The following is a 21,556-nucleotide window of genomic DNA, read 5'->3' on the forward strand; positions in this document are numbered from 1 at the left end:
TCTTGCAGTGCTGAGCAACACTTCAATCTGTGTTTCGGCCGAAGTGAAGGCAAGTCATTCTATCCTATAACAAGAAATCCTGGATCCAAATGACCTACCATGCTACACACATCATTATATGTACATATAGGAGTATCATTGAGGTACCGGATCATCAAGAGTTTTAATTTAATCAGGCCGTAGTAGTAATGACTCCTAATCGTTAATGACTACAATCAGTATCAAAGCTGCCAGACCTACCCCACTTTCACTACATGTTGCTCCAATATTATTACAGATCAATACCGATAAGCTTGTGCAATCCTTGTTTTTTAAAATAAAATTAAATAAAATGAACTCAAACTTGGCCAAAAAAACATCCAACAGATTCTGACACAAAGCAATATATCATAGCTGAGAAATTTTAAAGGTTGTGTACTTAAATTTCGAAAATTACATGAGAGATGTAGTTTACAGACAACAATTGCTATAAAAGATTTGTGATGGTTACACAAAAAAGGTAATACAGCCAGCAAATCAGAAATGGTTTTCCCAGACTGATGATACACGATTGTAGACGACTCTCCTGGACTAAAAAGAATACTATACTGCCAGCCCATCAAGCACAATAATGCACTTAAGTAAAATAAATTGTTATACCAATTGACAAGAATTCATGTTCTACGTGCTGCCCTCATCCACCACAACTAATCCAAAATCTGAGATGCAGTTAAGCAGGTAATTGAAGCTTGACATTGTTCTTCCAGCTGCAATTTACATGTAAGTTGGAGTCATCATTTTTTTTTTTTTTTAACACCGCTTTCTAGCAAAGGTATTCAGAAAATAATTTTGCATACCTATTGAAGTAATAATAAAAGAAATCGGCATAAAGCAATGTCTGCACCAGTCCAGATATCCAAGCTGTGAAAAACACACGGTAATATATACATAAGAAATAACAATAGAAAAGGGAACATGTTTACATGAGAAAGGACCAAAAGCCAATTAGAGGATTCATACTTATCCAATGAACATAGTGTGGCTCAGTGAAGTAGCGGTAAATCCAGTTGAGGATATACAATGCTCTGTATGCACTGCAACAAAACAAGCTCTACGGTTCAGAGAATGAAACCACTTTGGCTAGCCAATAGACAGGGTGCACTAGGAAAAGACATTCCAACTAATTTGTGCAATGGAAGCAGTTACATGACATAAAAATTCCAATGTGATGAAAATTATGAGTTTGCCAAAAAAAATTCCAATGTGATGAAAATTTTTATATTGGATAGTACAATACAACAGTTTTCTTCTGTTTTCCCTCTTAAACTAACTCTATATTCTATAAAAATTCCTAATGAAAGAAATTCTAGTTCTTATTCCCCATTATAACACTGAGTACATCATCCCATATATAGGATAAGGCCTATCATACAACTCTACAATGAAAATGCAAAAAACAACCTGACAATGACATCTTAACTAGTCACTTGTCATATGAATTTAGTCTTATAGGTTTCAGAAGTAGGTCTCAGTCTTTAGAACCATACACGTTTTTTTTGGAGTCTACTTCATACAGCAATTTAGCACTAGTTATAAGAAGTCACAAATCATAATGCGGGAGTCAAGCAATTACAACAATTTCCCTACAACAAGCTTGATGACTGAAGGATTACTGATCAGTTCATGGAAATTTCCACCAAATTGTTAGAATTTGTGTCTGCTATAATAATAGATGATGACAAATTGACAATAGCAAGAAATTAAGGGTCAACCAGGTCAGAGACTTGCAAAGTCAATATATATGTCTTTTGGCATATACTAATTTAGGCCATAATGATTGTATGTCAAATACTGACTTCTTTGTCCAATGGTCAAACTCCTATTCACTTGACAAGTTAAAGATGCAGGTACGCTACACAAATCAAGTCATAACCAAACCAAACCCAACCCAACCCTTAAGGCATAATCAAAACCAAACCTTTAAGGCATAATACTACTCCAGTTTTAGATATTAGATGCAGTTTTCCAACCAAGTCAGAAACCATCTAAATGGCCTCAACCTCATCAGAACTCACCAAAGCTAGTTAATGGAAACCGTGTTAGGCCTCGAATTTTAGCATAAAAAGCCCAGCTTGCTAGACTTGCTGAGACATTAACTTGAAAGATAAATGGTCATATAGCTAAAACCAACATATCTGGTTCACATACTTGGTCAACAACGAGATTTGGCCTATTAGCATCCTCAATTAAGATGATTTTTGATAAAAGTTAGTGAATGCCAGGATGCTGCTTTAGCAGATCCTTCAAAGCAGATCTTAAGCATGCTACATCCTTAAAGGAATCAAGAGATGCTGAAGAATAATAAGAAACAGATCCCACAAAGCTATAAGTGGGTTGTGTATCTTATACTGTTTATCTAATTGTTGTTTATGAATCTCTAAACCATTTACTCTCCTTAAGAAATAACATAGTCATCAGATCATTCTCGTTTAGCTTACTCCTTTGTTAACATCAAATCTCATAACTTCATGAATTATTTTGCTTCCTCTCATGTATAAATATTGCTTTTCGCTCTTCTTTCTCACAGAGTGTATTCCAGAAGAATCCTTCAGCTCTTGTATGTCATGATCTGCTAAAAGACAACTTTGCAATCTTTACCAGAAACCAATTTTTTCTAGCATAAAGCATCTAAAAGAAACCTCATTCCCTGAAAGATGACCAACTCCGTAGAACTTGTAGACTATATCTTGCTTGTGCTCATAATCTACTAATTTGGTTTACCACCAATAAATTTTCCCCCATTATATTAGTTTTTTTCTCACAACCACCCTTATTTTCCGTAGCCCCATAGTTCCATATAGTATTGTAGGAGTTGGTGTGGTGCTCCCAAGCTTTGGGAGGCCATAAGAGAAGTCAGGATGTTGGCTCCGGGAGACTAGGACAGATGTAGTCCTAAGGCTAGGACGGGAATGATCCTAGGGTGGAGGCATCCACGGGCTTGAGATCCAGAGGTTGAGGACCTTGAGGGGCTTGGTTGGTGCTCCGGAGACTTGGAGACACAAGATGGAGTAAGGAACCAACGTCACAGCTGAAGACTGCAGAGAAAAAGCAGTTTCAGGGATCTGGGTCGACTCAGACTGAGACTTGATCAACCATGTCTCAAAGAAAGAACCAAACAAAAAAACAGATTTCGAGAACCTAAGGCTGGCACAGTAACTGAGCCAGCTCAGTCTGAGATTGAGGCAGCTTAATTACGCAGGCAGAACTGTGCATATTTTCTATTTGGGGTTAGGGTCAGATTTGATCCTAGGAGTTTTTAAGATCTGGTTTGAGAGGTCTTAAGAGGGCTAACCAAGGATTTGGACTATGATTAAGTCCAAGGGATGAGAGCATGTGAAACATGATTGTACATGGGCTCAGTGAGTGCTTTCATGTATGGATTAGCCTAGAAAATTTTTTGGGCTCGGGTTATTTGACCTATTGTATTGATATATATATATATATATATATATATATATATATATATATATATAGGTTTTGTAATACCAAAAAATAGTGGAATCAAAAGAAGAGTATTTTCTCCTGAAAATCCTAGCCGTCTCTGTCTCTCTCTCTCTCAGGTTTTGCACGCCGCCTTAAGGGCATCACGTGGGGAAGGGGGCGTACGGTATCAAGGATCAAGCTTGGATTTAGGACTTGATGGTTGCTGTCCTTTGAGAAGGATACATCGTAGATTTCCTCAGGTCCACGCGAGTGAAGGCGGTCCTTCCACAGTTAGTATCAGAGTTAAATGATACCAGGATGTTGTTGGTCCTAACAATTGGTATCAGAGCCTGGTGGAGCATAGATGCGAAGGAGAAGTCACATAAGATGAAACCAGAAATCTACTGCAGAGGATCCTAAAGGCCTTGTGTTCGTGGATCTGTTTCTTAATGCCTAAGTTCCAGATATTTTTGGCATTAAAACAGTAAGTTCTTAGGTTAACCACGTATCTACTGTTTTAATTGTGGGCCAATCTAATCTTGAGAGGATTACGAGAAGGAGACGTCAACAGGAAACTATTTGCTGAAATCTGCACACCTATTCCACAGTATGCCTCGGATCCATCTTTGTTTTTTGGTGTGGTTTGGCCAATCAGAAGCAGTAGATTGAAGGTGGAGGTTGAGAGGATTGATGGGAAGAGAAGTTTCCTGAGGTGGAAGGTTTGGGTGGTAGATTTTCTGTTGGATTCGGCCTTAGAGGAAAGCCGGAGGGTGTGACGGTTTGGTGTTCTTTGGAGAAGATGAGCAGCAAGGGGCAGGTTTGATATGTTGGAGATGAGATCACTTAAGGGATTGTTGTCGAGGTGGGGCTGAAGAAACAACTATTCAGCCTTCAGATGCAGAAAGACTGGGGAAGTAGTTGGGATACATTCGGCGGTTCGATCGGTCAGGAGCCTTGGGAGTAAATAAAAAATAAGATTTGATTTCCAGAGCGTCGCTGTTGATTCAAAAAATGGTGAGTTCTTCTTGGAAGTTTCGGAGGGGTCCGCAGAGTGCAGAGGATCTGAAACGACAGCAACGGTGATGAAGGTTCAGCAGGAGGCTCAACAGGATTGTGTTGAGGAGCTGACCTTGATTCAGAGTCTATTTTCTGCAGGAGCACCAAGAAGAGTTGTCATTCAGGTGGAGGATGGTTTGGCACAGGTTTAGACCCGAGGAGTGTAGAGATAGGTGTCTGATTCCAACACTAGCGACAGTGACGCATTGCATGGATCTATGCGGGATTGCATGCACCATGGATCAAGGTTTTAGGGAGACCGTGTCAGATGGGTTGTTTGCAGCAAGAGAGGATCCGGATACCTATGAGGCTGAGGCGAGTCTCGGGATGAGATAAGTGGATCTGAGCCTGGACTGCAGTCCCTCCAAGAGAAGCTGAAGCAACGATTGGTGCAAGGTGCAGAAAGGAAAGACTCGGTGTTTCAGATTCAGCGGCTAAAGGTGAAGAGTCGAATGAGCTCTTGATGGTTTCAGAGAAGCCCACAGGGTGCGATGTATTCGAAATGACTTCGGAGGGGTTCGCAGAGTGCGGAGGATCCAAAGGGACAGCAACAGTGATCGAGGTGCAGTGGTAGGCCCAGCAGTACAGCATTGGGTGGTTGACCTCGGATACTTCTGCAGTATCAGATGGACTTCAGATTCAGATGGAGCACCGGACAGAGATGGCTTCACAGGTGGAGAAGAATTTTCGCACGTGTTCAAAGTGGGGGAGTGCAAGGGGAGCGATATCCCAGCACTAGTACCAGGACTGCACAGAGATAGATGGAGCGGAATGTGCAGATGCAGAGGCGTGGCTCTAAGAAGACCGTGTCAGATGGAGCATCAGTTGCAGCGAGTGCCGGCATAGGAACGCTACAGTCTCTCCAGAGTAATGCAAGAGAACAAATGATGCAGCTGCCAAGCAGAAGAAAACCTACAACAAACTCTAAGGTGGTGCCAAGAAACAAGGATCTTCAGCGGTGGAGGCAGTCATCCTAAAGACCTCCACGGAAGCGCTCAAAAGCTGAAGGTTGATGATGGCAAAGATATTCGCACAAGAGGCTGTCAAGGTATGCAGCGACAGCAGGATCGTGCAAGAGAACATTGTCAGACGTGTCAAGACTTAAGAGTACCAAGGTGAAGATTGTAGGAGTTGGTGTGATGCTCCCAAGACTTGGGAGGCCATAGGAGTCAGGGTGTTGGCTCCGAAAAACTAGGACAGGTATGGTCCTAAGGCTAGGATAGGAGTGGTCCTAGGATGGAGGCATCCACGGACTTGAGATCCAGATGTTGAGCACCTTGAGGGGTTTGGTTGGTGCTTCGAAGATTTGAAGACACAAGGTGGAGTAAGGAATCAGAGCCAAGGCTAAAGACTACAGAGAAAAAGCAGTTTCAAGGATTTGGATCGACTCAAACTGAAATTGGATTAACCATATCTCAATGGAAGGGTCAAACAGAAAGACAAATTTCGATAACCTAAGACTGGCACAGTAACTAAGCCAGCTCAGTCTGAGACTGAGCCGGCTCAATTACACCGCCAGAACTGTGCGGATTTTCTATTTGGGGCTAGGATCAAGTTTGATCCTAGGGATCTTAAGACCTGGTTTGAGAGTTCTTAAGAGGGCTAACCAAGAATTTAGACTAGGATTAAGTCCAAGAGATGAGAGTATATGAGACATGCATGTACATGAGCTCGGTGAGTCCTTTCATGTATGGGTTAGCCTAGAGAGATTTTTGGTCTCGGATTATTTGACCCATTGTATTAGTATATATACAGATCTTGTAATACCAACGAATAGTAGAATCAAAAGAAGAGCTTTTTCTCTTATAAACCGTAGCCATCTCTTTCTCTCCTCTCTCCTAGATTTGGCATGCCACCCTAAGGGCATCACGCGTGCCCCCTTCCCTAGAAGGGGGTGCATCATATCAGGGATCAAGCTCGGATCTAGGGCTTGATGGTTGTTGTCCTTTGAGAAGGATCCATCGCAGATTTTCTCATGTCCATACGGGTGAAGGCAGTCCTTCAACAGTTGATATCAGAATTAGGTGATACCAGGATACTGTTGGTCCTAACAAGTATTTTATGCTTTCATTAGGCAATTGATTTCAGATAGTAGGATGCTTGTTGTAATGATGGATACATTCTTATTCCTAATCCTATATGATGTGATCCAGGGAAGCAATTGAGAAGGAATCTGAAATATCAAGTAGATCTAAAACAAAAGTGGAAAAAAATTTCTAATTGCAGAATAAAAAAATGATTTTGTCAAAAGAAATGGATGGACTTCAAGTCATCAAAATGAGAAAATAAGTATGCAGACCCCATTTGTTATTGTGGTAGGCAATAGAGTTTTTGTCAATAGAGCTTTGGACAATAGATCTTTTGTTCGTAAAGCTTTTAATAAAAAACTATTTGCTGAGTGATAACCACATTTCTGAAGTGCCATAGAACTTTATTATCTGCCTAGTGACCAAATTGAGAAAATACTTTTAGTATCAATAAATGACAATAAAGAACATTACATATTGCTTTAAATTATCTAACTGTTTGTACTACCAAAAACTATTATAAGATATTCTTTATTCATAAATTATTTATTTTGATATTTTAGTCTAAATAATATAATAAATGATATGTATAACATAAAAATATAATAATATTTTATCATATTATTATATAATAATAATTTTATTTTGTTATAATATATTGTAATAATATTATTAAGTTATATTACATTATATTATATTATTATTATATACCATAGGCATTTTTGTCCTTGCAGAATTCTCGTCAAAATGAAAACAACTTCTTGAACACGTCTCTAAGAAAAGCTTTTGCCCAGAAGCTCTAAATTGGAGCTCTTCCGAGTAGACTTTTTTTTAGTTTTTGGAGGAAGTAGAAAGATATCAAAACTTCTACCAAAAAATTAAAAAACCAAAAGAGCTTTTGACCTCCAAGAAGCACTAGTTGGTCCTCCAAATGCAGTGCCAAACAGGGCCATAATTTTTAGATTTTCCAAAATCTATTTCAATTTTACATAAAATGAAAAGAAATTAAAGGAAGAAAATTTGGAAAAACATGATATGGTTCTTAGAGATGAAAGATGATTAGGATAAAAAGCTTATGTTCTGCGATTCACTAATGTTATGCACTTGATAAAATTGTAAGCATCATCATCACACAAATCGTCTAGCTCTACATAGGTAGGCAGGTGTTTCATTAGACAAGGAAAGATAGTCACAAGCACTGCAAAAAAAAAAAAAAAAAAAAAAAAATTATAGAATCTAGAGGCAAAATGGTGATATACTAGATGAACAGAATAAAATTTCCCCCTATCCTCTTCTGAGTTTCAAGCCAACAAATCTTGGCATGTCATTGCATGGCTCTTGTTTTTGTGCGCCTATATCATTATCAAAATATAAGCACCTCTAATATATTACTTTTTTCCACACATTTAGCTGGTTCTTTTCTAAAAAACTTAATGCTAAAAGAGTTGACTCCATCATGTAGTTTTCAGCCACATTTTTTGAGATTCACATGAGAATCTCAAATGAATACCCCAACAATACAGTATTTGCAACACAAGTTTTGGTAGTAACTCACCTTTAATTTTTTGTCATACAATAATAGAACCAACAGTATATTCAATTTCAAGCTTATAAACTTGTGTAACAACAAATTCTTTTGATGTAATACTACATTAAAAATGAGTTTTAAATATCTAAAGGATTTTTTATATCAAATATTCTTCCTCAAATGCCATTATTTTTTTAAAAACTTTATAAAGCACCAAATTGAGATGGCAGACTTTTGTAAATATAAATAACACGACAGCATATCCTTTCTTTTCCATGGTGACCCTATAGCAAACCCAACCCACACATTGTTAGGTCTTAAGCAGAAGTCAATAGCCAGGAATCACCCTTTCTGATCATCAAAGGCATAGAAGATTCCAAAATATTATCATTCACTTTGGAATTTAGTTCAACCTGATAGATCTTCATGACAAAATAACTCATTGTTTGACTGCTTTTACCAATCATGCTCTCTCTCTCTCTCTCTCTCTCTCTCTCTCTCTCTCTCTCTCTCGCTCTCTTCCCCTCCGATTCATTCCCCTTCCTATCTCAACAATGTCAGTAGATAAATCTCAAGTCTCTCGATTCATCATAGTAGCAATTAAAAGCCAAAAACTTTACTGTTGAGTTAGCAAGCCAAATAAAGTAAATAGGGTATCTAAGTACGGCGAAAAAATCAATTATGTCATCCATTCTCTCAGCCGTCTCTATTCCTATGGTTTTGCTCTTTCTTTCAAAGAGGTGGCCATCACCTTTTTGATCTTTACCTTCTCACACACCTAGACCAATTCACAGCAACATGCCATTGAATGCCCTACTCCAAAAAATTCTCCACCAACCCTCTTCTTTTGTTATCAACTACCCAAGCTGCCCTCTCTCTGCCACCTCTTGCCTCATTGCAGGATCCTCTATGCATAAATACCCAAGCAACCAAGTCTCCACAACCATCACTAGCAAACCATTTTACCCATGCCCCAGTCAGAATAAACAATAGATGTATTAGGTGAACACCAAAGATGGGGAAGAAAGTTAGATTTGCTGCTACATGACTATTATACCTGTAATATTTGCTAAACTATTTATCTGACCTACTACAACATTGGGCACTCAAAATTAGCAAGCTGAAAACCTCACACATCCACAAGTCTGAAACATTCAACAAATCTTCTCATACCGCATTTTTCCCTTTAATTATCTTTTTCCTTGTTGTTTGCTTTCCATTCAATGTGTGTTCCATCATTCTCAAGATCTTGATGCTACATATAGAATCTGTAGGTTGTCATCCATAAGAATGCTTGCTTTTCTTTGTAAGATAGTTTGAAAAGGTTTTAGCTCTTCAATCTTTTTACATCAAAGGCGTTTATGGTTAAAAAACAACTACAATTCCAAGATATTATAGTATGTATTGTAGCTTAATCATATTTTATTGATTTATCTTAATTATTTTTATACATTTATTTCATCTTATTTTCCTTTCTTTCATTTATTTCTAGATGGTTTATTATGTATCTCTTCTTTTTGTTGGTTGCTGAGATTAAGTTTTAACCTTGGACAGAACGAAGATGTTTTTTATTATGGATATTTCACAGCCAGAAGATTTTTTGTTGAGTCTACATCTATTTCCACATGATATTATATTCTTAAATACTAATGGTCATTATCTATTTAAATTTGAAAAGAACTCAGAAGATATATCTATGGACACAGATTGAGTATAAAAGATGCATAATAAAGTTTCATTGGGTCCAGATGTGTGAATGGCTGGAATCATGTCAAGTTCTGTTATGTAGCCTACAATGATCATAACACAAGATTTGGATCCAAATTTTATGAATTTGCTCCGTGATTTTGAGTTTGATCCAGTCAGATTTCAGGTATGCTTCGCTTTAAAGTTTAAAATTCTTACTGCAATACTTGTTATTCAAAGTTCTGTATGAAACGATTATTAACAATTTTTTATGTTTACTATATAGGACAATCTCTGAAAAATTTGATACCAAGATTTTCAACAATTTTAGAAAATAATACTACTACTTTTTAATATTTACCAATTATCTAATGAAATAAGAATATTTGATAATTCTAATAATGTGATATTAACATTTGATGTGCACTGCATCTGCCAATTACCAGTTTAGGCTAATGTTTTTGAAGACATATAAATAACAAAACTTTTCAAATCTAACTTGACTAAAATTCATGCCACATAAAAAAAGGAACAATTAGAATCTGATCATTAGAAGTAAATCCAAATTATATCAGTAGAGATTTCCTGAAGTCTGAACATTGGAAGCATTACACCACAGGGAAACAGTATCACCATAACCAATGTACCTTTGAACCTGATATACTGAGAGCAAGGCATATTACCTGCTTGTAAATTGTAATATTAATAACATTAACAACTGGATAAAAATATTAGTACCAAGCTTTCAAGTCGGAAAAGAACTTTGCATTTTCATTAATGCAAAACAAAAATGCATATTAGGTGGACAGTTGACTAACAAAAATAAGTTTGTCTGAAAAATAAATTAGGTGAAGATTTTCAAATTTTATTAGTCAAAAGACCACTTTCCAGCCATCCTGGTTATAATTCATCCAGCATCATAAGATAATTAGCTTCTCAACATTTCGCTAAATAAAATTTGACCACTGCTGGCCATACAATGTCAAAATATGGAATTCAAGGTCCCATGACAATGAGAAATGTCATGCAAGAAGTTAGTATGAGTTGAAAATTTTGATCAGTAAACCAGAAAATGGGACATAGGATGGTAGTTCACCCTAGGAGAAAAACATATTGCCCAGTCAAGTTGTCAATGTTCCTCGTCCTCTGCAGTAATACCAGCTGAGGAAGTATTGCAACTGCCTCCAAAAACAAGGAGAATGTCCACATTACCTGTTACAATACGTAGCTAACAGTATTTAGGAATCAAACCGGAGATGATGTGGGCGGAAAAGAACTTTTAGGATCTGTTTGGATGTCTAGGCCTAAAATCCCATAGGATTCGTAGGTTAGTTGGGCCAAAACAACCAGCCAAGTCAGGCTAGGTTAGGCCTATATTTACAAAAACCCAGAGAACTATTGGAGTGGGCCAATCCGAATCCCATAAAGAGGAAAGCAAAAAAAAAAAATGTACTGAGATCTTTTTTCTTCCTATGGCATTCAGGCCAACCCACCCTAATGGTACTTTGAATATTTATAAAGATAGGCTAGCCCAGCTTGATTTAGCTGGTTGTGTTGGCCCAACCCACGAATCCCACAAGATTTTGGGCCTAGACGTCCAAACATACCCTTATAAGAAAATATAATCCAAAGTAATGCTAAATGATAATGAGAATTAAAAACATTAACTATACTTAGACATGCATATGACTCTTCTTCAAATTACAAGTTTAAATTTTTGAAGAAAAGAATCTAACAAATAAATAGGTGGACTTACCTCCTTAAAGGTGAACTTCTCATTTATGAATAAAGCCAAAAGCAGGCATGGTAATATTAGAAAAAGATGGCGAAAGGTGTCTTGATCCTTATCATAAGATCTACGGACAATCTTGTGTTGTCTCATATACCAGACAATTGAGAATGAGCTCGCCAAGAAAATTAACTTCATAATTGTATTATAGAGTGAGATAAAATCAGTAAAGATATCCAAATACCGAGTAGCAAAAACAAGAGCATAAAGCTCTTGTGTCTTCAAAGAAATACCTGCAAGCAAAGATAGGATGAAAGAAGTCATGCTGCATGGCCATATTTTGGAAAAAGTAAAAGTAAAACAGTCCAACACAATTGCAAAAATTAACCTTAATGCAAAGAGCAGCAAAACACTTATACCACATGTCTGTATCATAGAAGGCAAAATCAAGACTTACTATCAAATTGGCAATATAGAAGAGTTTATTCAAGGATAATCTTGACATGCTAATATCAATGATATAGCATGCAGATGAAGCCCAGTCGTAGCTCCACTCACAAATAATATATCTATTAGAGACTCTGACAATCAAACTAGCTACATAGAAGAGCTTAGTGAAGGAAAATGGCATGCTAATGAGTAATGACCACGCTGTATGATGCAGATGAAGCCATGACATAGCATCATAGCCCCACTGACAATAATACATCTGAAAGAGACTTTCAATGCGAGTGTACAGATTTTAAATGCAGAATATGACCTTCATATTTCATGCTTTGATTTGTTAAACTTACCAGCTCATACAAATTACACAAGGTTGGGCAGTTAGCATCTGACAATAATACATCTGACAGAGACTTTCAATGCAAGTGTACAGATTTTAAATGCAGACTATGGCCTTCATATTTCATGCTTTGATTCGTTGAACTTACCAGATCATACAAATTAGACAAGGCTGGGCAGCTGGCATCTGACAATAATACATCTGACAGGTACTTTCAATGAGAGCACACAGATTTAAATGCAGATTATGACCTTGATGTTTTGTGCTTTGATTCATTGAACTTACCAGATCATACAGATAAGGTTTGCCAGTTAAGAATAACAGAATGCTGGTTCAAAAGTTCAATTCAGGTAGAAAAATTCTCAAAAGTGATTCTCCAAGTCATTTTAACTCAATCATAAAGCTTATTTTGATCGAGATCAAATTGGATATATGTCTCAATAATACTGCTTCAGGGCAGATAAATAATGATATAGGCTTCCACAAGTACATCAAGATAAATGCTTCCACAGAAAAGCAATAGTCTGCTACATAATGCTGTATAGAAAAACTGGTATCTTTTTTAAGCAAAACCCATTTCTGAAGCTAATGACATGGCTCTCATGGAGTCACCAATTTTTAAAAAAAAAAAAAAGAAAAAAATTGCTTCCAGCATACATCATTCATGTGCTGTTGAAGAATGCATGCTCTGGTGTATGGACCATTCATAGATCCAATAACAACGTGAAGTTTTGACTATGTGATTCAGACCCACAGGATACTGGAAAAGAGCATGTATATCCAGAGAGGCATCAATATCAATGTTCAAAAGATTATGGAAATCAAAACAAATATTCGTATAAGAACTAGAATACTTAATAATGGTACTACCACCATTTTTACTGTCACTACTTTAGCACACAATACACCTTGCAGGAAGTTCAATGACTTGAGGAACTTGTAATATGCCAGGGAAAACTGATGAAGACTGAATACCTATTTGGTTATCAGCAAAGTTGGTTATCTAAAACAATATCTAATACATCCTGCCTATTGGTCATTCATCCAGTGTATTCATCATGAAAAGTTGTATCATATTGCCAATATTTCCTTAGAAGTAAGATGAAATCTTGAGTAGGTAAAAGGAAGCCAAGAAAAGCACAAGACCATCTATTACTTACAGTGAAAATGTTATAAAAGAGAGTTTCAAACAATAAGCAACCTGTATGAAGAATAAATCCAAATACTTCCATACTAAATTTTACTCATATCATAACTGTCAAGTAGAAGGGCAGCCCTAGGCAATGGACCTTAGGTTACTTTCTTGGATCTTGCCCTAAACAGATTTGGCACAGACTACCCAAAAGTTTTTTGGATCAATTACTTCATTTATACAATTAAATTTTTGTGCTATTTCTATAAACTAACACTTTAATGCACCATAAGGCATACATTCTTACTGTAAAAAATCAATACCACTTTTAAGATAGATTTTAGTTCATAATATTTATATTTATTGATAAATGGAATAATAGAATAAGGCATATACAAGTTGTCTAAACTCAAGATATAGGGATTGCTAAGTGCCCCTAGTTTTCAATCTTGCTGGAGGGTAGAAATCAGGTTTATGGTGTCCACTCTGATGTATCTTGATCCCTTATCATCATTCCAAGTTGTTTATAAAATAAAGTTACAAGAAAATACTTCCATAAAACATATATGTGCATACAAGTATGTATATATTATGTGTATATGTACATGCAAGTTTGTATATATGCCTGTGAGTGTGCGTGTATGTATAAGTATATATGCACATATAAACACACACACACCTAAGGTTTAAAATTGCATGGAATGGAAGTGTCCCGATTTCTCCATAGAATGGGACACCCCACCATGTCCCAACAGCAATATCGATCATGCATCCCGATGGATATCCTCTGCCTCTCTCCCCTTTTTCTTTCCTTTCTTTCTTTATTTCTTTGTTTTTCTCTTTCTTTCCTTTCTTTTTCTTCTACCTTCTTTTATTTCATTTCTTTTTTCTTTTCTTTTCTTATCTCTTCCTTTTTCTCATTTTTTTGCTTTTCTTCCTTCCTCTTTCCTTTCTTCCTTCTTTCCCTCCTTCCTTTCTTTTTCTTCGCACTTCCTTTCTTTCTTTCTTTCATTTTTATTATTCTTCTTTCCTTTCACATTTTACTTTTCTTCATCTTGCCTTCATTTCTTTCTTTCCTCTTTCTTCTTCTCTCTCCGCGTGGATAGTTTTTGGAGTCCCAGCCACATCCTAATCTTATTTTTCTATAGGAAAAAGATAGGATGATCGAGACATCTCCCATGCAGCTGGTACATAAAACCATGATATATACACACACATATATGGAGAGAGCTTGACTTGGCTACACTCAGGTGGATCTCCACTCTGATCCGGTCCGGATTAGATTGGATAACAAGGGTCCAACATCCATAATTCAAGCAAGTGATTGTGATCTACTACTTCTAAACTGCTCACACATCAAAAATCACATGATTTGGAGATGTTTAGCCTATGCATCAAATAGTTAAAAAAAAAAAACAAACATTATTGCATGCTATTTGAACTAATCCAATTTTTTGACCACTTGATGCATAGGTTAAGGGTCTTCTAAATCACATGATTTTTTGTGTCCGAGCAGTTTAGAGATAATAAATCACATCGATTAACTTAGATCATCGATGTGAAACTACTATCATCCAATTTACATCTAGTTAGACTGAGTAGAGATCTACTTGAGTGTAGCCAAGTCAAGCTATCTTTATTTATATAGTTGGACTACACGCTTTAACTTAACTCCTTAAAAAGGATTTATTGTTTCAGAATCAATAATGGATTATCCAAATTTAAGATTAAACAATTAAACAAGATGTACACTATCAAAATGCCTAGAAATTAAAATTCATATGTTTGGGTGGTCTCTAATCTAATCATCAAGTAGGTGCCAAATTAAATAGTTGTGATGACATGGTGCTATGTTTTGCTATGATCTAATCATCAAAATTTAATGAATTGGAATATACTTGTTATCTAATCATCAAAATTTAATGAATTAGAATATACTTGTGTTTCAAGATATACATCATAATTCATAAAGTGAAATTTCAATTTATGTGCCCTATCATGTATTTTACCATACTAGTGCAACTGATACAAATTATTTTTGTACCAAGTTGATGCATAGATTAGAAACTACCAAAATAAATGAATTTTGGTTCCTAAGCATTTTTTTTTTTGTATTGTGGATTATGTTCAATGGTTTAAATCTTACATTTGATAGCCTAACATTGATTTTAAAACCATTACCTCCTTTGACAAGGAGTTGATGTAAAGTGCGTAGTTCAACTCATAGATATGCATATGTGTATGCACATGTATATGTGTATATTTATGTATGTATAGATAGATAGATAGATAGATAGATAGATAGAGAGAGAGAGAGGGGGGGGGGAGAGAGAGGATTGGACTACACTCTTTATGTTGACGTATGTTATATGTAGATAAATGTATATTTACATATAATACACACACACACACACACACATATATGTGTGTGTGTGTGTGTGTTTATCTGTTAATCACTTATATATCTTACATATCATCTATCACCTAGATAGGTGAGGCTGACTGAAGCTTTTTGACACTTGTCTATTATCCATGCAGTAGCCCAAGTGCCTAGGCAACTGCTGGGGACAAAAATGATTAGTAGATGATGAACAATAGAATCGGCAAAGATTAAAAATAATGAGGCAGACCCACTGAGGTGCAGCACATCATCTCAAGTCCTAATAAAAGTTAAAATTGTATAAGTTCTTCTTTTGTGGAGAACAGGAAGGTCTAAGCCAGCCCATTACTAAGCTACTGTGGTACTTGGGCTATCCAAGTCTATTGCTTGTGGGGCCAGGATTTTTAACTACTGGAAAATCCCCAGCAGGGTGAGGACAAAAATTCCTGAGAGATAACACCTGTCAGCATTCGAAACCCCAACCTCTTGCTTAAGCAAGAGGTTATGCCACTGAACCTCGGTTACAAAAAAACTGCATGTGTTTCACTATAAGGAATGAGTTTGGTTGCATCTCATGACCGAACAGCAGCAGGGATGCTTTAGCTTTTCTTCCCATTATCCATACTTAAGGGGAAAAAGGCCTATGATCAGCTTTAAATCCCATTCCAAAATGATGTCAACAAGATGGGCTAATAAATGGAATCTCGATTATAGAGAAAGATATGAAATGTTCCTGCATGGTGCATAGGGGTGAGCAAGGTCCAGTTTGGACCGGTTTTATGCTCAAACTTAAGCCGAACCAGTCCTAAACAGTTTGGCATTTCTAAAAACCAAACCGAACCAATAGAAGATTGAAACCAAACCAAACCAACATGATTTAAACGGCCTAGTTTGGTTTGGTTTACCGGTTTATGTTTTTTTTTTTTTTTTTTTTTTTTTTTGTGATTCATGAAGACTTGTTTCCTTTTCATATAAGAGTACCACCAAGAGAATTTATCAAGTAAAATGATTTAAATTGACAAAAGATATTGTCACTCAACAAAATAAAATTCTTAAACAAACACTATCATTAAGGATTAAGATAAAAATCTCCAATATATTACAAAAAAATAAACAATCTCGTAAGTAAGTCACTTAGGGTTTAAGGCTCATCAACACAAAACCAAATTGATAAACAACACCATAAATCCAGAATTGTTTTCTAATACATTAATACTCCAATATAAACAACACCCTAATCAAATGATGTCGTTTTATTAAAGCCGGTCCTGTTCGATTTGAGAATGATTTTATTTACTGACAAATCTGAACCAATCCAAACTTTTTTTTATATGTCAAAAACCAACCAAACCAAACCGAATAAAATTTTAAACCAAACCAAACCTACAGTTTGGTTCGGTTTCACCAGTTTGATTGGTTCAGGTTTGATTTTTCCTCACCCCTAATGGTGCATGGTGCAAAAGGTGATAAGTAATAATAAACCATATTTACAACACAACCATTGTAAGGACAAGAGATAGTAAGATAAACCAGGCTCTCAAAAGCTAATGGAAGCATGCAGAATCAAGTAAAGGCTCAAACCAGTCCGCACCGAAGCTTCAAATGAGGCACAATTGGCATCAAAATGTGAGTGCAAATCAAGTAAGTGGAGAATATGACATCAACTAATACATTTGCTAAGGAAGCTGATATGTACACTAAAACTATAGAAAAAATTCAATGCATGAAGGGTAGGATAGAGGACTATCTATCTCAAACTACCCATGGAAGTAGCAGATGGCAACTCTTCACTAGCAATGTCTCTATTGTTAGCATGATATCCCAATAAGTAAGAATAGTCCAGCCTTCATATGTACAAATTGATATGGCAATAATTACTCTTGCCTCACAAAAACCCTACTAGTACCACCAATATTGATGCACTTCTCAAAGCATTTTGAGGAGCTTATTTATGGGGATAACAAAGATGTGGGATGGGTGAGGAAGACCAAGAGACGTTAAAATATAGATCTGTAGAAGATTACATTAATGTATCTTTACAAAGATGTAATAAGATTACATTAATGTATCTTTACAAAGATTTAATATGACAACAACATAAATAACCTTAGGACAACATTCATACGGTGAACAATGTCTCTTGCCAATTGGAGCAATCTTTCCTCATTATTGACATGATGTAAGCCATGGGCCAGGACTCACATTTTTCATCACTCAGTTAAATCATGTGACAGTATCTAGTTGTGTAAATTCATTTACATAAAACAGAGAACTTGGGTTGAAGGGAGAGGTTCCGCGTTTTGAAGGGCAATAAGCTTCTGAATGAAGCCTTTTAAATCTTTAATACATGGGATTAGAGTGAATAGCTACAAGAAAGTACTAAAACTAGTGAGAATTTTCTGGACATCAGCATGCAAGAGAGTATCCATGAAAGATGACAATTGTCAAGAGGATAGAACTACACCAAAGGTCAAGAGGAAATTGACTGAAGAGGTAGGGCACAGGGATCACCATCCAAGAATGAAAGGAGCAGAAACTGTAAAGATACACTCATAAAGACAGATGATGTGTCTCCTAGTAGCAAAGCAAAGGAACACAAGGCGCATAGCTTGGTTCAGGACTGGATGATATAAGCAAGATAAGCATGTTAACAGAAGATGTCAGAAGCAGCAAAAAAAGATGGATGAACATATTTGAAGGTTGTGACTACAATTAGTAAAATGGGGCAATACAAAATGTAACCTTGAGAAATCTATGATTACAGAAATAAAAATTAAAACTGTCTTCAAACAAAACTAGGTAATGGGACAACTGAATGATATGCATATTAGGTTGTCTCCAGGATACGCCAGTATCTGCAGTCAGAACACTAATCATGTCAGTTTTAGACTCCTCAAACTGCTTTGGTACTAGTCAACTTGCTAAAGAATATCAAGATCCCAAAGTGGAATAGACTCCCAGTGACTGGGTGTGTATGGCTACTATAGTGCCTTGGTGAACAAGTGGCTAGGCATGAAGAGTAGTAGTTAATGCAGATCTTAGGGCTCTCAGGCCTGATTGCCATTTTTCAGCTCCAGTTCAGGTAACATATCTAATTAAACTAGAGGATGCTGCTTGGGTTTTCATAGACAAAGTGAAGAGAGTAAAAATGAGAGATGGGAGAGATGATTATACATCCACCATCTCTCCCAACCAGACACATCCCTCATCTTGGCGCTAAGGCAAGCGAGCAGCCCTTCAGCTGTAATCATACATCCACCAACGTGCCACCAACCAAAAGCTCTTGTGCAACCCTCTAATAGTCATTCACTATAGAATCTCTCCAGCAGGCTCACAACAACCATTTGACCACCCAAAGGCCTCCGGTAGTTTTTCTTTTCAAACTTACTATTTTCCTTTGCTTCTTTCTTTTCTATTCTTATGTTGGTCCTCTTACTCTTTCCTCTTTCATGTGAAAGATCCTTTTCTTCTTGTTGTCCCTTTACTTTGTTCTATTTTCGTATATTTTTGGTTTGTTGCAATCCTTTTCCTTTCAAATATGGGATTTCAATTATAACTTAAACATTTAGAGTTTTTTTTACCTAGACTAGTCAAATTATTTACTTTTCACATTTAACTTTCAACTATTTGCTTCGCTTGCCCTTATGACTCCTATAATAGACTTGGCTAACTAATATATGAGGAAATCAAGCTGCAGTTTTGATTAATCTTAACTTTTCTTATGTATGATTTAAAAGGAAAAAAGGATAGACTGTCATACATATAGCTTTAATACATTTTTTGCATTTTATCAAGATGGATTACCTAAGCCCCTAGGCGATCTGCTTAGGTGCCTGGGTACCACTGGGTCCCTACCAGCTAGCAAGCCCTTGCCACCTTGACAATCTTGACTTCAACTGATATATCAACAACCCTCCTAGGTTCCAAGTGAGACCAACAAAAAAAGGATTGGAGTAAGGACGAACAGGTTATCTTATGAAGAAACATCTCCTGAAAATATTTGAAAATACCATCACTTTGTTTGCTTAGTCAGCAGGTTTTGGCCTGACCATCAATCTTGAACTCTACTTTGTGGAACTCTGAATCAACTGCTTGCGCTGGAAGCCTGACAACCCAGACTGAAGAAAACGTAGCAATCAGATCAAAGTAAAACTTTCTCAGTTCCACAGAACTCTAATCTTGTTGCCCAGTTTTATTTAGCATGCAAAGAACACCACCATAGCCTTTAATAATAAGTTCTCGTAGTTGTATGCATTACATTACTTGATACCAAACCAGCCCCAGTTAGAATCTCTCCGCCAGATATTTAAACTAAAAATCAGTCCCTATAATAGATCCACAGCTCAAATGTAGCATTCTAATTGCCATTTCTACATTTCTAAATCTCTTAAACATAATTAATGCGATTCACGCAAACACAAGAGATCCCAAATTCAAATTCAAAAAGTTATCAAAATTTCCTAATACCTCAAAGAAAAAATCACTTTTTTTAAGGAATCTAGCAGCCTAATCAGTCGAATCTTATCATAAATCTCATCAGAAACCCTATGTACTCCAATTAATGCCAGAAAAATTATGAATAATCAAGAAAATTCAGACTTAAAGAAAGAAGTGAAGGTACCGGCACAGGATTTAATGGTGTGGATCTTAAGGAGCAGGACGATGACGCTCATCAGATGCGTCATGTCACCCGCTAACCGGAAGATGTTCATCTTAGGGGACTGGTGGACGGGATCCGGCTGTCTGTTCTCCGATCTACGGCCCAGATCTATCGACCAGCAACCCAAGAAATCCCAAGATCTCGCCTTCCCCCTTCCTCCTCCCAGTCTCTCTCCACTTCGATTCCTCTGAATGGTTTCGCACAGAGAACCGGTGGGGTGAGAAGCGGCGACTGCCGTTACGATGTCCCGCGAGTTAAATGTAGGAGAAGAGACTGAGGGTGATCAGAACCGTTTATTCTGATATTGATGTAAATCGGTGATTCCTGGCCGTCCGTTTGCTCTGAAGGAGTTTACTTCCCGAGTAGCAGTCAAAGAAAAACACCCCGCCAAGATCAGGAACAAAGCCGACTGCATAGAAGCCAGCAGGCAACGTGTCATATTTTTCCACGTGGAAATACCTTTATGGGATTCTGAGCGTGTACCCCGTAGAGGCATGGTTGCTGGAAATTCCTAAAATAGGGTATTTATCAAGTGTTTATTGGGGTGCAACACTGATTTCATCTAATTCACAAGAGGTTGGTTTTGAGAGGGATCTTATGATGCCTCTTAGGAATTTTTGCATAATCAATCCGTGTTAAAGCATTGCCAACCAATCACCTAGTATCAGAGTATTTTATAATATTAGTTAATTATTAAAGTTTATTTATTTTTTTATTTTGCATAATTCTCTCATTTATATATTTTTTTTATTTTGCATCATCCTCCCTTGCCTAATATGCGACAAATCACCATTTGCTTCTTATTCCATCATTATAAGCATGTTGTTGAGACCCTTCTCATTGTTATTCCACACTAAACTTTAAGCCCATTTTAAATCTCTTATTACCCACACTATTAATGCTCGTGCCCTAGACTCACATCTTGCCACTATCCTTTCCATGCCTTGCTATTTGTTATTGCTAGTGAGGCTCTTCCTCACTTATATCCATGTCTCCATGTTTATTTATCTTGTCCAGTGCTGCTTTGCACCCGTCATTGTATCATCTATTGCTTAGATGTTCCATTGTTCTTTCATTCTTGCCACTGGTTCATTGCTATATTGAGTCCACCT

At 36.8% G+C, this 21,556-nt stretch overlaps 1 protein-coding gene across 2 annotated transcripts; it reads right to left on the reverse strand.

Moving 5' to 3' along the window:
- Window positions 1–390: 390 nt before the first annotated feature.
- Window positions 391–20,668, reverse strand: LOC105038842 (ER lumen protein-retaining receptor). 2 transcript variants are annotated; one of them, XM_010914754.4, is made up of 6 exons: window positions 20,406–20,668; window positions 11,516–11,781; window positions 10,856–10,971; window positions 1,000–1,073; window positions 837–900; window positions 391–746 (listed from the first exon to the last, which is right to left on the reverse strand). In XM_010914754.4, exons 1-6 carry the CDS (start codon window positions 20,494–20,496, stop codon window positions 710–712), a joined length of 648 nt encoding a protein of 215 aa, XP_010913056.1. In that variant the 5' UTR covers window positions 20,497–20,668; the 3' UTR covers window positions 391–709. The 2 variants fall into 2 exon arrangements, with proteins under 2 accessions (XP_010913056.1, XP_073117584.1); XM_073261483.1 differs by lacking the exon at window positions 20,406–20,668 and adding an exon at window positions 11,946–12,064.
- Window positions 20,669–21,556: the final 888 nt, after the last annotated feature.

Source organism: Elaeis guineensis, chromosome 1 (genome assembly GCF_000442705.2).
Source record: "Elaeis guineensis isolate ETL-2024a chromosome 1, EG11, whole genome shotgun sequence".
NCBI classification, from domain to species: Eukaryota; Viridiplantae; Streptophyta; class Magnoliopsida; order Arecales; family Arecaceae; genus Elaeis; species Elaeis guineensis.